This window comes from Octopus bimaculoides, chromosome 26 (genome assembly GCF_046866305.1).
Source record: "Octopus bimaculoides isolate indiv1 chromosome 26, ASM4686630v1, whole genome shotgun sequence".
Classification (NCBI taxonomy): Eukaryota; Metazoa; Mollusca; class Cephalopoda; order Octopoda; family Octopodidae; genus Octopus; species Octopus bimaculoides.
In genome coordinates this window covers 27,444,091-27,459,090 of record NC_142953.1, presented here as the reverse complement: position 1 = coordinate 27,459,090, position 15,000 = coordinate 27,444,091, and the positions used below count along the sequence as shown (strand labels likewise).

The following is a 15,000-nucleotide window of genomic DNA, read 5'->3' as shown; positions in this document are numbered from 1 at the left end:
ACATCCTTAACTGGACACTAAACGAACTATGTAAAATAGACAGGAAAACAAGAAAAATAATGACAGGATATAGGATGCACCACCCAAAATCTGACATAGAAAGGCTATATATACAACGCACAGAAGGTGGCAGGGGTCTTATACAGCTAGAAAACTATTATAAAATAACCACCATAGGACTGCAAAAATACCTACTCCAGAAGCAAGGGAAACTAATACAAATAGCCACAAAACACGAGCAAAACAAAAAACTGTTTTCAGTATTTAAGGAAGCTGACAAATACAAACAAGAAATCAATCTACCTAACAAATACGAAGAAGAAGAAGAAGAAGAAGAAGAAACAACAAAAGCTATAAAACAAATGAAATCCAAACTAAAACTAGAACAGCAACGGACCATGATAAAACGATGGCAAGAAAAGCCCCTACATGGTAAATACTGGGCTAAACTAAATGCGAAAGAAATAGACAGAGAAAAATCCCAGCAATGGCTGAGAAGCTCAGGACTCAAAGCAGAGACTGAAGGATTTTTAATTGCTGCACAAGACCAAAGCCTCCCCACCAGAAATTACCAAAAACACATAATGAAAAGAAATATAACAAGTAACTGTAGAATATGTGGAGATCGACAAGAAACAATAAATCATATTATCTCTGGCTGCCCAGTCCTGGCTAAGAAGGAATATATTCACAGACACGACAGAGCTGGGACCTATATACACTGGAAGCTATGCCAACATTATGGAATAGCAACAGAAAAAAGATGGTATAAACACACGCCAGAAAAGGTCACAGAAAACGAGAAAGCAACCATACTCTGGGATATGCCAATACACACAGATAGAGAAATTAAGGCAAATAGACCAGATATAGTTGTCAAAGATCATGAAGGAAAAAAATGCCTTCTAATTGATGTTTCAATACCAGCAGATGACAACGTTTCTCTAAAAGAAATGGAAAAACTTTCAAAATACAAAGACATGGAAATAGAGATAACTCGAATGTGGAATCTAAAAACAGAAACAATTCCTATCATAGTAGGTGCCTTAGGTATAATAAAAAAATATTCAGACAAATACATAACAAAAACACCAGGACTTACAAATATATATAACATACAGAAAATTGCACTACTGGGTACTGCACACATTCTACGCAAAACACTTTCAATACAGTAAACATAAGAGCACCACAGCAAACCACAGCACATACCCAAGGCGCACAGAGCTGCGCTCGGTAGTGAAGTGAAAGTACGTTATAAAAATAAAACTACTGAATAATAATAATAATAATAATAATAACGCTCAATTTCTTTATTGGCCACTGAGGGCCAAACACAGAGGGGACAGCACAGGGACACACAACACAAAGTGGGGACATAAACCATAAGCGAATGAATGAATTATTATATAATTAATGAGGGTTAAATGGCTACTGGAGACCCATATTGGGCTTCATATATTTGTACCCAAGGGTCACTTTGATTGTATATGCCACTCTCTTACTCAATAAAACAACAACAATAAAAATAATAATCGTCATAGTCATCATCATCAACATCGTCATTAATATCATCATTGTCATTGCTACCACCGCCACCAGTTCTGTTGAAATTGATGTAGATCAAAGAATTCTATGTGTCTTTTATACCGTCAAATACCGTATGTTGATTAATATGTATAATTATAAAATAGCTTGTATCTGAAATTTTCTTGTAAAATTACATGAAATTTTATACACAGTTGTGAATACACTATGATATATAAAATATATTAAATTGATATGTTTAGAGAGAGTCATCACGCCAATAACAACACCTTCACGGGTTCAATTACACTTCTTTATTATTAGTCAGTTGATAGGATATCTGATCAATTGACTAATTGGTCATTTGTTTAACACCTCGATTAAATACACAATTGGTTACTTAATTGATTACATATTTAAGCAATTGACTAATAATGGAGAAGTAGAATCGAACCAGTGAGTGTGTTATTATCACTGGTGTAATGACCCTCCCAAGACACAAAATTTGTTTCTACGCAAGGGAAAGAAAAAGAAAGAAGATAAAAGATTATATTACTTACTGTTCGATTGACAAAGTTTGAAAATCTTTTGACTAAAACTTCTTGGACAAATTCTGGATCAGTTACAACACAATTTGGAACTACTCCAAAGTACATACTGCCAAAAACAGAAATATTGTTTCAGAAATGAGAATGTGATTAATATACATCTTTATTGTTATTGTTGTTCGCTGATCTCTGGTTAATTCTAAGCTAACAGACATCAACGATTTTCAAATATGTAACTGTCTTACATTTTTGGTAAAAAATGGTTTAAAATCTACAGAAACTTGGACAATGTACAAAGCTATGAATTAAAATACAGAAGCGTTTGAGATGTGGATCTGTAGCAGATTGGGCAGGATGAGCTATAAAGACAGGGTAACAAATGCTGCAGTCATAGAAAAGCTGAAAATATAGACACTTCTTGTTGAGAATCAAGTTCATAGACTTGTCATATTTGGGACCAAACATGCCTCGTGAGTCATTCCAAGAGACCATCCTGACAAGTGGTGAAGAGAGGAAGGAAGCAAGAAGCCATCAAAGACATCAAAGAATGAACTGTAAACAAGAGCCTGGTTGAGCACAACACAGAGATAATTGGAGGTAAGCTGACCCTTGGACACAAGGATGACATCTGACTGACTGATATCCACCCTCTGATGACTTGTACTTGTTTTTATTATTTTAACCCTAGGTCAAGCGGATGATTATAAACATTGAAGAGTATCAGAATAAATTACTTGCAGTATTTAGTGTTCTGATTTCAAATCCAGCCAAAGTAAAATCTGTTTTTTTTAACCCTGTAGGGGTCGATAAAATAAAGTACAAGTCACGAACTGCACGTGATTGTCTTGACAGCTCCCATACCATGAAAATTCATGAAATCCATACTAAACTTTAGACATTAATTATTTTCAGCCCTGGTCAAGGTAGCAAACTAGCACACTTGTTAGGACATTGGAATAAATGCTGTGTGTTGCAGCTCTGAGTTCAAATCCTACTGAAGCCAACTTTGCTTTTCATCTCGCTGGTGTTGATAACACAAAGTCCCAGTCAAGTACTGGAGGCATTTCAATCGATGAAACCCACCTTCTCAAAATAGCCTGCTTTGTACCTTAATAAAACACAGTTACTTTAACTCTAGATCAAGGAAATACACTGGCAGGATTGTCAGAGCATCAGAAAAAATGTGTTGCAGTATACGTTTTGTCCCTTATTTTCTGAGTTCAAATCCTGACAAGATCAACTTAGACTTTTAACCTTCGTGGGTTGATGAAACAACATACAAGCTTAGTACAAGGTTGATTTTTGCGCAGCACGGTGAAGCGAGGATTAAGTTTTGGATCATAAAGCAGCCGAAGAGCAGATGATACAAGCTTTGTATAGCAGAGAGGGCAAGGATCCTTAAAGACTCATTGGATCAGGGGTCTCTCATAAACTCATGACACAAGATCTATAAACCGGGCCCCCATTTCAAATTCTACCTGCCCCAGATGTGGGATTCCCAGTTCGTTGATTAGAAATGTTTAAAATATTTGTGGGCCGGAACCAACCAAGGGTGGAGATCCCCTATTCGCCTTTAGGTCCTTAAGATTTGCTGACCACACTGGTCTAAGGGTCATAACGCATTCTGTTTAAGGCTTAGGCATTGTATCATATTCTCTTGTTTAAAAATTAACTGAATGTAACAGTTTTCTAAATCCTGTTTGAAGACAGAGTATATGCCCGCGGCCATTAGAGTCAGAAGAGTCGTCTATAAGGCTAAGCGCTTTGTGGATACGAAACCATTAGTCACACTGTGACCGGTTGTATATTTAACTTCATGTAAATACATTACTGCTCTGACATTTAGAGTGTGATTCTTTTTCAGATATATGTTCCGCTGCCAATTTATATATGTGTGTGTGTATGTGTGTGTGTGTGCGTGCGTGTGCGTGTGAGCGTGTGTACGTGCACCTGTGTGAGTGTGTGTACGCTGCACCTGCCTATTTTCATAGGGCTCTGCCCTGAATCTCACAACTCATCTCCGTCCTCACCGCCAAAGTGAATTTGTTCTGCTAAACCCTTCTCAATTATCTAAGTAACAAAGAAATCATTCTTACCCATATACGTCACCATAGATTTCCCTCCAGTGTTTGAATACTTTAGTAAAACCCTGAAAATATAAAAATATAAACGAACGACTTTAATATTAGATCGTCAGGTATGAAATTTGTAGAAATGAAAAAAAGTTTGCTAATGTTTTATAAATACAAGGAATAGTTTTATTCATCAAAGTATGTGCCCATATCGTCAATACACTTTTGCCATTTCAGCGGTAGCTTGTCCAGCCCGTAACTGTAAAAGCCTGGCAATCTAGCGTCAATAAAATTTTGGAAGGCCTGTTTTACAGCATCGTCGGAATTAAATTTTTTTCTATGAAAAAGTTATCCAAATTCTGGAAGAAGTGGTAATCAGTGAGGGCAAGATCAGGTGAGAATGGTGGATGATGGAGAACTTCCAGTTTCAAATCTTGTAGTTTCGCCAATGTCATTTTTGCGATGTGTGGCCTGGCGTTGTCTTGTAATAAAATAGGAGTAGATCTGTTGATTAATCTAGGCTGTTTTTTGTAAGTTTCTGCATCATTTGGTCCAGTTGGCTGCAGTATACTTCGGCCGTAATTTATGGGCCAGGTTTAATGAATTCATAATGGATCACACCTGCGACAGACCATCAAACACACACCATCAGCTTCTTTTGATAAATTTTGCTTTTTGGACTGTTTTGGTGACTCGTCTTTGTCCAACCATTTACGGTTGTTGTATTGGATCCATTTCTCATCACATGTTACAATTCGATTCAAAAAGGATTCATTTTTGTGACGAGAAAGTAGCATAATGCAGGCTTCCAAAAGTTGCTGTTTCTGATTTTCATTGAGTTTATGTGGAACCCACTTATCCATCGTTTTCACTTTACCCATTTGAACTAGGTGAGTCAATATTGTTTGCTTGCTAACACCAAACAACAACAGTAATGCACTGGTATTTTGAGATGGATCTGACTCGACGGTGGCTTTCAGTTAGTCATTATCCACCTTTGTTTCGGGTCGACCGCGTTGCTCATTTGTGAGGTCAAAGTTACCAGAAGGAAATTTTGCAACCTAATTTGATACTGTCTGCTGTGTAATAACATTAGAATGAAATAATCCATTAATATTCCGAGCTGTCTATGATGCTGTATTTCTAAGAAGGAACTCATATTTGAAAAATGTACGAATTTCCGACTTATCCACCTTAAACAAAAATAGCAAAAAACGATTTATAAATACTTTATGAAGTGCAAAATGAGTTGGAATAAAGAAATAGATGTGTCAGCGTTCTAACAAAAAATAAAGGTTGTCAAAATGTAATAGTGGGGCAAAATGAGCAGCTGTCAAAGTTTACCATATACCTTACCATAAATTTCATACTTGACGACCTAATAACATCACTGATTCTATCTGAAATATTATAATAAAGCACATAGGAATGTTTTAAGTATTATGTATTAAGATGTGAATGTATAGTGCTTAGTGGTTAGACATGTTGCCTTTCATGTTGTTCCAGTCCACTCAGCTGTCAGTGGGTCACCCTGTGATGGAGTAGGCTTCTGATCAGGAGGAATATTGTCCTGTTCACCTAGACAGTGAGATGTAACTCACACACGCGCGCATACACACACATGCACCTACACACACACACAAACAAAGATATATATATATATATATATATATATATATATATATATATATATGTGTGTGTGTGTGTGTGTGTGTGTGTGTGTGTGTGTGTGTGTGTGTATATGTGTGTGTGTGTGTATGTATATATATATATATATATATGTATATGTAAATGTATATATATATATATATATATATATATATATATATATATATATATATATATATATATATTTATATAAAGGGCATTATAACCCAGAACTATGTGGTTGGGAAGGAAGCTTCTTACAACACAGAAAGTATGAAAGAGGCCTGAGTATATAAGATGCACCACAACTTCTGCAGAAAAAAGATTTTAACACATTAAATCTTATGGGAGGCCCAGTTTTGCACATAGGACCCACGTTGATGTTTTTGACATTTGTTTGGCAAAGAAAAATGGTTTGTCTTATATGCTATCAGATATAGACAACTATTTTTCAGCCGCGGTGTATCTTGGACTCCACTGTACAATGTGTCTTTCTCTTGTTAAAGAAAATTTTGCTTCACTTTTTCTTTTATAATCCCATTTATATTTATGACATTCTAAATGAGTATTAAATACTGGATTGGTATTATATTTTATTGACCCTGGGAGGTTAAGAAATAGAGTTTTCTTGTATTCTCTTGTATTCGATCACAATTACATTCACATCTCGAATGCTTTACAAGATTACGTTTCCAGAAGGTTTGAGATATTTTTCAAGGGAGGCAGTTATATCTGGCCTGGATTACTTTGATTTTAATATATCATTACTATATACCTAATAAGCTAACCTGCCAACTATTTTATATTCCATGTTAAAGGAGACGGCTGTACCGCACTTTGAATACAACCTACTAAACACTGCTTGTCACAACTGACCTGAATGCAGTCAGGACATCTGGGAGCTTGCTATGCAATAAAGGTCTGTGTTAAACTTGGGAGCAACGCTACACTTATGAAATGCTCCAAACTCTTTATGGATTAAGTTGTATGAGCCAAGTCTGTTTTTCCCTGAGAGACAATGAGGAATATGGGAGGGAGAGGGATGTCAGAACATCAGAGCTGTTTGAGAAAGTTCACAATTTTCTGAGTGGAGACCATCAGATGTCTGTAAAGACAATAAACATAGAGTTTGGAATTGGTGTGGTAACTGTACACGGAATTATTCATGAAGATCTGAACATGCACAAAATTTGCTTAGTGACATAGAGAAGGATGACCTGTGACTGAAGCTGGTCTACTGTTATGATCCAGTGGCCAAGAGATAGAGTGCCCAGTGGAAGCATCTTGGCACACTCAGACCCTGCAAGGCTGTGTAAAGCAAGTCCACCAGAAAGCACTTGGTGATTTCTTTTTTCAACAGCAAGGGCATCATCCACACTCACTGGGGTCTTTTTGGCCAGATGACCAACAAAGAGGAAGTTATGGAAGTTTTGAGGGAGTTCAAGAAGAGACTTCATGCCGAAAGCACAGAGTTATTCCACTGTGGCAAGAAAAACTAAAACAAGAAAAAATGAAATTGAATTTACCAATTTATTCATTTCCATCATGTTTCCTAGATGAGAAATAGGTTCGGGACCAGAGAGACCGAGTTCTTTGAAATATGAAAAGTTTCTTCTTCCAAACCTAACGAAGAAAAATAAATGAAATACATTAATAATGATGTTTTTATTGACCACATGTATAAAAATCTGCAAGAGCTTCTTAAACTTTAGGGGTTGATTATTAAAACAAGATACTTCACTTCACAAGCTTGCAACCAAGCCTGGCCAAAATGTACTCAAAAATTAAAAAGAGAAAGAGAACATGCATACATACATTCATACATACATATATACACACATGCATACATACATATATATATAACCTGTGGAGTAAGAAGCTTGCTTCCCAACCACATGCTTCTGGGTTCAGTACCACTGCGTTGAACCTTGGGTAAGTGTCTTCTACTATAGCCTCGGGCCGATCAGAACCTTGTGAGTAAATGTGTGTGTGTGTGAGTGAGTGAGTGAGTGCGTGCGTGTTTGTGCGTGTGTGTTTTAGTGTGTGTGTGTGTGTGTCTGTCTGTGTGTGTGTGTGAGAGTGTGTGTGTGTGTTTGTGTGTGTGTGTGTGTGTGTCTCTCTCTCTCTCTCTCTTCCCATATATATATATATATATATATATATATATATATATATATATATATATATATATATATATATATATATATATATAAGCAAAAATGTTAGTTCTAAAATCTCTCTAAGAGATCATTGCAGTCGTTTTAATGACGTATTATTCGTACCCACTTTAACACGGCTGTCCGTTCGAGTGGACTCTGCTCCGATTAATGATGCACAGCTGCATCCGGTAAATTGCGAGCAGGGGAGCGAACCTTTACTACATTCTAGCGACGGGTCCAGTAGACCAGGCCTGGTTTCGGGCTATTTCTGCCACTCCTCAGTACTGGACACCTCGTCTGCTAGATATCATAGAGGCGCGCTTCTGCTTGCAATATATATTTTTCAATCGAGCACACTTTATTATATGTATATAAAAACATATATGCAATCGTCAGATTTATAATTATTCCAAAACATCTTCAGGTTCTATTTCAAAATATTATATATCTAATTTTACATCCCTTTAAAAATAAGCAATACAATTAAGCATTAAAGATTAAAAATTAAGAATTAAAAATTAAGAATGAAAATTATATTTTGTAATATTAAGAATTAAAATTTATAAATGTTACATTATAAATATGAATTAGTATATATATATCAATCATGTAAAATCAAGTATATGTCAAATACAGAAATGTGAGATATAAGATTAATGTCTGTCTTTAAATGTGATATATAGCAAGAAAAATTCAAATACATATTATATTTGACATATTCAAATGAATATTATATTTGACATATACTTGATTTTACATGATTGATATATATACAAATTCATATTTATAATGTATAATTTATAAATTTTAATTCTTAATATAACAAAATATAATTTTTATTTTTAACTTTTAATCGTTTATGCTTAATTGTATTCCTTATTTTTGATGGGATGTAAAATTAGATATATAATAGTTTGAAATTGAACCTGAACATGTGTTGGAATAATTGTAAGTCTGACGATTGCATATATGTATTTATATATATATATATATATATATATATATATATATATATATATATATATATATATATATATATATATATATATATATATATATATATATATATATAGGTGTACAATTGTGTATATGTATATATATTGTAATCTTCCAATACTGAAACACGTGTAGTTCCTTCATATTTAATAAATATAAGTATTAACTAAAGTAGGATATAATTAATGAAGTATATTATATACCCTGCTGGTAATTTTGGTTATATACTTTAAGTATTATTTCGTGATGTGCAAACTGATACCATGAGTTTACTGTTAGACATACTCATTAGGTTATTTTTGTATTATCTGCAATAGAATACCCACATATCGATTAATTCCCCAAAATTGAATTATATATATATATATCAGAAAGACACAAAATTCAAAACGTAATTTGAAACTTTATGAACGCATCGCTATAAGCTGGTCGTCACTAACACAAACTGACTGCGCTATGATGTAATCTGATTGGCACGCTATTTCGGTATAATTAACAAGATTGCACAATCACTCGACCGATTGCCCAACCGCTTAATTATTTACGTAATGTTGACAATCAACTTGTGCAAACATGCGTAATGCGGTCTAACATATATTGAGATGTGATCGCTCTTTTCAAACCACATAGAGTATAGGGGCGGAGTGTTGAACCGTTAAGGAAGCACAACAGTTTTGGTAATTCGTTATACATTTTAGCACACTTGTAAAAAAGACTTGCCTCTTTAAACACACATGTAGCCTTTCCTGCCACATGTCACGGGCACAATTATGAGATAATCGAATATTCTGTCCGATTATTGAATATCCCCTCATAAACCAATAAGATCGATTCTAATGGATCAATAATATTATATATTTTGATAAATGTATACATATATACATAAGAACATATATATATACATAAGAACATACATATGTATATATGTGTAAAACAATACTCAGGAACAGAAGCACACACACACACACACACACATATACACACACAAACACACACATATAAAACACACACACCCATATATATATATATATGTAATCAATTAAGGAAACAAGTTGGATTTCATATTAGTCTTTATTCCGTACCACAATCGTTTCTACTCATCCTGCGACTGGCATTTATGTGGAATGCTGTGCATCCTATTGCGTTGCATCAATTTCTGTAGTCTGGATCACGTCAGATACATAGTGTCCCACTAAAAATATTGAGTTTTGGCAGTCATATTGGTATTTACCTGCTTTATTAGCGGTTGACACCAGGTGGCCCAAACTCTGCTAGTGCTTTGCTCAACATATTGACTCACTAATAGACAAACACATTAGTCCCGAAGTAATTACATGTATATATATATATATATATATATATATATATATATATATATATATATATATATATATATATATATACATATATAGTCTGTTGTGTCTAGGGAGTCCTTCAGCAACAACACAGCCTCATAAGCTCAATGACTACTACTAAATTCCGGCCATGACAGAGGAGATTTTTTCGAAGCCGAGGATTACAAACTTATGGACACAATATTTACCTGAGGAAACACAACTAGATCTCATAATGCAGGGAAACAGTTGCATAATCAAGTACCTGCACACCTGGAGAACTACGTTGCTAGGAAACAATTGTTGCTGATTAAAAAATAAGTATTCAACCGTTCTTCTTGTTGACTACAATGTTTTCAGTTGTGTGTGTGGGGTGGGGAGGGTACATACACAATGTTTTATGTGTATGCCTATAAAAGGTATTTTCTTATGTCGGCTACAGCGTAACGATACCGACTAGCCATACCAGTTTTATGGGATTGTACCGAGTTCGCCGATATAATGTAGTATAAATGTTGTAATTATAACAACAACAACAACAAGCACAACAACAACAACAATAACAATGATAATCCACGGAGAATACTAATCCGTCGCGATGCATTAAAATATCTATAGATTATCAATGGATTGCCATTTTTTTTATTACTATACACACACACACACACACACACACACACTCACATTATCTCTGTCTGTGTGTCAGACACTATGTATGTATGAAGTAGTTGTATGCTGTCAACTTACTGTGACAGTCCCTTGAAGGGAATAATACTACTGTTCAGGGGAATGTCACGTTAAGTTGACAGCATACAACTACTTCATACATACATAGTGTACCATTTCATTTCTGCTATGTATATATATATATGTATGTATGTATATATATGTATGTGTGTGTGAGTGTGTGTATATGTATATATATGTGAGCATTAATGTGTGTGTGTGAGTGTATGTGTGTGTATATATATATAAATATATATATATATATATATATATATATAGATAGATAGATAGATAGATAGATAGATAGATAGATAGATAGATAGATAGATAGATAGATAGATAGATAGATATATGAAATAGTGTACATTTAAACACAAGAGAAAACTGCCTTCAGCAAGCAGTGTTTACACGCTAGAAGGAGCAGTCAAAACGACCAAAGCCACATTTAAGAGCAATCTTCAAAAGGAATGAAAAATATATACATAAAATATATAGGGTAGCGAGTTTTTTTTTTAAATTTCACTACCACTGGCCTAGTATGTATAAAAAGTCAATAGACAGTATATTCTCAATATAAAATAGTGTATATATACATATATATAAATATTTGCTTCAACAACAAAGCGAAACCCTACACCTGTCCAAACTGTACTGGTAGCGGAAGAAAAACTAGAGACAATTCATTAACTTGCATGAAAAGATCATTACCACCTGCCCTGCTTTGCTAGCGCTGTATCAATGACTGTGCAAACCATAAAACGTTTTTTCTATCACACATTTTGCGTCCTTATGAAATGCATTGTGTAATACGTCATACATTAAATAACCACCAAGACAAATTTTACTTTTCGTTCGTTTAAGACCACAAAAATAAAACCAGTTATGTACTGAGGACAATATAATTCATATCGTCGAAGGGATGTACTCTTTATGTTGCATGCCTCGTTTCTCTGTTTGTTTTTTTCGATGTTCGAAAAAAGTTCGTTTTCTGTTTTCGTTTTTCTGTTTTCGTTTCTAATTGTGTTTTGCTTTTTTTTTATGTTCTGTACCCATATATGCATGTATGTATACATATAGATGTAGGTATGTACATATATGTATGGATACATGCATATATATATATATATATATATATATATATATATATATATATATATATAGTGTGTGTGTGTGTGTGTGTCTACATAGTAATTTTACAATTCTGTATTTCTGAGAGAAGTAGTTTTTTTTTAATATTATGTATGAGTCGAAGTGGTTTCATTATTTTAATCGTAGGTTTTCACTACGTTTCGGCTGAGTACACTCCAGCCTTCAGTTGCCTTATAAACCTGGCACTGTCTACGAATATAATGCAGTGGATAAAGGCGCTTAATGCAGTGCAGCCATCTAGAGGTTGTGAGTTCAATTTCGAGCAAGACACTTGAGTGAATCACAAGACACCGGAAAAAGGGCGGAACGTGAAGAGCCGAAACTTAGTGAGGAGCAACAACGGAGACGGGGACACCATTCCGGTTATTATATAAATCAGCAATTTTAGTTTGGAAGTAAATGCAATACTCACAGATAGAAAGTTAAAATAAGCACAGCTACGAGTGCCAAAGTAGTGGCATAATCTGTCAAGCCGAACACATCCATCGTTACTCTTGCCTTGTTAGCGAATTAAGTGTTTATATAATCGTATGCCAAATATTAACAGTTTTCTAAGATAAACCACTCTTATACACCTCTCTCACCCTCTCAAAAATCTATTCATATCTCTTACACTATTTTTCTTTCTCTCTCTGACTGCTTCTCTCTTTCTTTTATGCTTACCGCTCACTACCTCAGTCACATTACTCTCCTTCGCCCACTTTAGTGTTGTTGTTTTATCATTCATTGATTCTAGTTTTCCAACCCCTTCCTTTGAACATGTGACGAAATAACTGTGGCGATTGCATTTTCAGTCAGTGCAATTTACACAATCCTTCGATGTATAATATATCTTATATTTACCTAATATGGTTGCTTAATTTGATTCAACGAAAGGTTAACTTGCTCTGTACGTTGTTTAACCTGGTAACAAATAGATAACCACAGTACTATAAACTCCACGTCGACGCACACATACACATACACAGGCATACGAACACACATACATATATACACAAATCTATGTACACACACACACACATATTTACGTATACAATATACACACACACATTATATATATATATATATATATATATATATATATATATATATATACATATATATATATATATATATATATATATATATATATATATATATATATATATATATATACATTTATTTAAAATGCAGAGATGCCTATAATAGGACATCTACTCGCTAGAAATAGCAGCAAAAGACTACATACCACAAAAGTTAGGGATAATTTCGAAATTATCCCTAACTTTTGTGGTATGTAGTCTTTTGCTGCTATTTCTAGCGAGTAGATGTCCTATTATAGGCATCTCTGCATTTTAAATAAATGTATATATATATATATATATATATATATATATACATATATATATATATATATATACATATATATATATATATATACATATATATATATATATATACATATATATATATATATATATACATATATATACATATATATATACATATATATATATATATATATACACATATATATATATATATATATATATATATATATATATATATATATATATATACATATATACACTATCCATATGGCGTAGTGGTTAAGAGCGCGGGCTACTAATCCCAAGGTTCCGAGTTCGATTCACGGCAGCGACCTGATTAATAATAATAATAGTAATAATAATAATAATAATATAATAATAGTAACATCGTTAGGAATGAGAACCCAGGTTCGAAATTTCCCCAAGACACCTGACGAAGGCTGGAGGGTATATCAGCCGAAACGTTGTGTTAACAACAAACAAGATGAGGATAAATATCCGACAAATGTAAATAATGTAAATAATATATACACTATATATATATATATATATATATATATATATTAAATTCAAATTGCGACAAACGTAAACAAACGAACGAAGTTTGCTTTTAGAAGCGTTGAGATGTCTTAGAAAGTTAAAGAAGTGATTTTTAAATTGTCAAATGTAGGATAATGCTAATAATATAGCCTGAACAGGATAAACTACCCCTAATTTGCAGAAAAAAGTGTTGGCGGCCGGCTATGAGACTCGAACTCACACCTCCGATTATGTGTCGCGGTGCTCTTAGACCGATTAAGCTAAACTGATGTATGTATGTATGTATGTATGTATACAACCAGTCATACATACGTGAGATGAAAAGAGGACACGCTAACGGACAACCTGTCCTCCAAGGTTAGGTCTGGACGTGGGGGTTGAGAGAACATTCTCATCCCGTAGGAATATTTGTTTGGGAATCTTCAATGATAACGAAAATTCAAACGTCTGTAGGATCTCCAGTGCATTTGTCACATCCAACTTGGTGCATGGGGGTGGAGCGAGGAAGCATGAGCGCTTGTGAACTTTAGCTGTCCGCATTGTAGATTTTTACTTTTCACTACCTATTTTGGTTCACTGAATGATGGTCGGATCTATTCAGTTTTACTTGGACCACCCACAACTTTACTATGATGGACTGGTCTCATGTCTGTTCGTCAGATATAGAATGGAAGTTCTAGTTCATTAAGTCCCAGGGAGGAGAATTTTTGCAGTGACCGACCAGGGATCTTTGACATGAAAACAATTTGATTTGGGATTGGAGTCTGAACAGATTTCAAGCCAGAATCTTTGACGTGAAGTACAGCATTTTTTCCAACCTCTGAATAGTACTAACAGAATTTATTTTGAGGCTGTATTCAGGTTTTACTTTAACCTCTATTCGACATTTTAATGAACATTTAAACATTCATAATGTTTTAACTATTGAAATATCTTTGCTTTATAAAATTTCTGCAGTTCTAATAAATGTTTCTTTTCGGTCTGCTGTAATT

The 15,000-nt window shown here is 34.1% G+C and overlaps 1 protein-coding gene across 1 annotated transcript in view; it reads right to left on the bottom strand.

The window, feature by feature from the left end:
* The window catches only part of LOC106879338 (cytochrome P450 3A6), a 31,356-nt gene extending 18,682 nt beyond the window's left edge, over positions 1-12,674 (bottom strand). The window contains exons 1-4 of the mRNA XM_089342438.1: positions 12,571-12,674; positions 7,321-7,417; positions 4,172-4,224; positions 2,088-2,184 (exon numbers count right to left, since the gene is read on the bottom strand). Of these exons, the coding sequence (XP_089198564.1) occupies positions 2,088-2,184; positions 4,172-4,224; positions 7,321-7,417; positions 12,571-12,644 (321 nt within the window). The 5' untranslated portion in view covers positions 12,645-12,674. The remainder of the gene's footprint in view (positions 1-2,087; positions 2,185-4,171; positions 4,225-7,320; positions 7,418-12,570) is intronic.
* Positions 12,675-15,000: the final 2,326 nt, after the last annotated feature.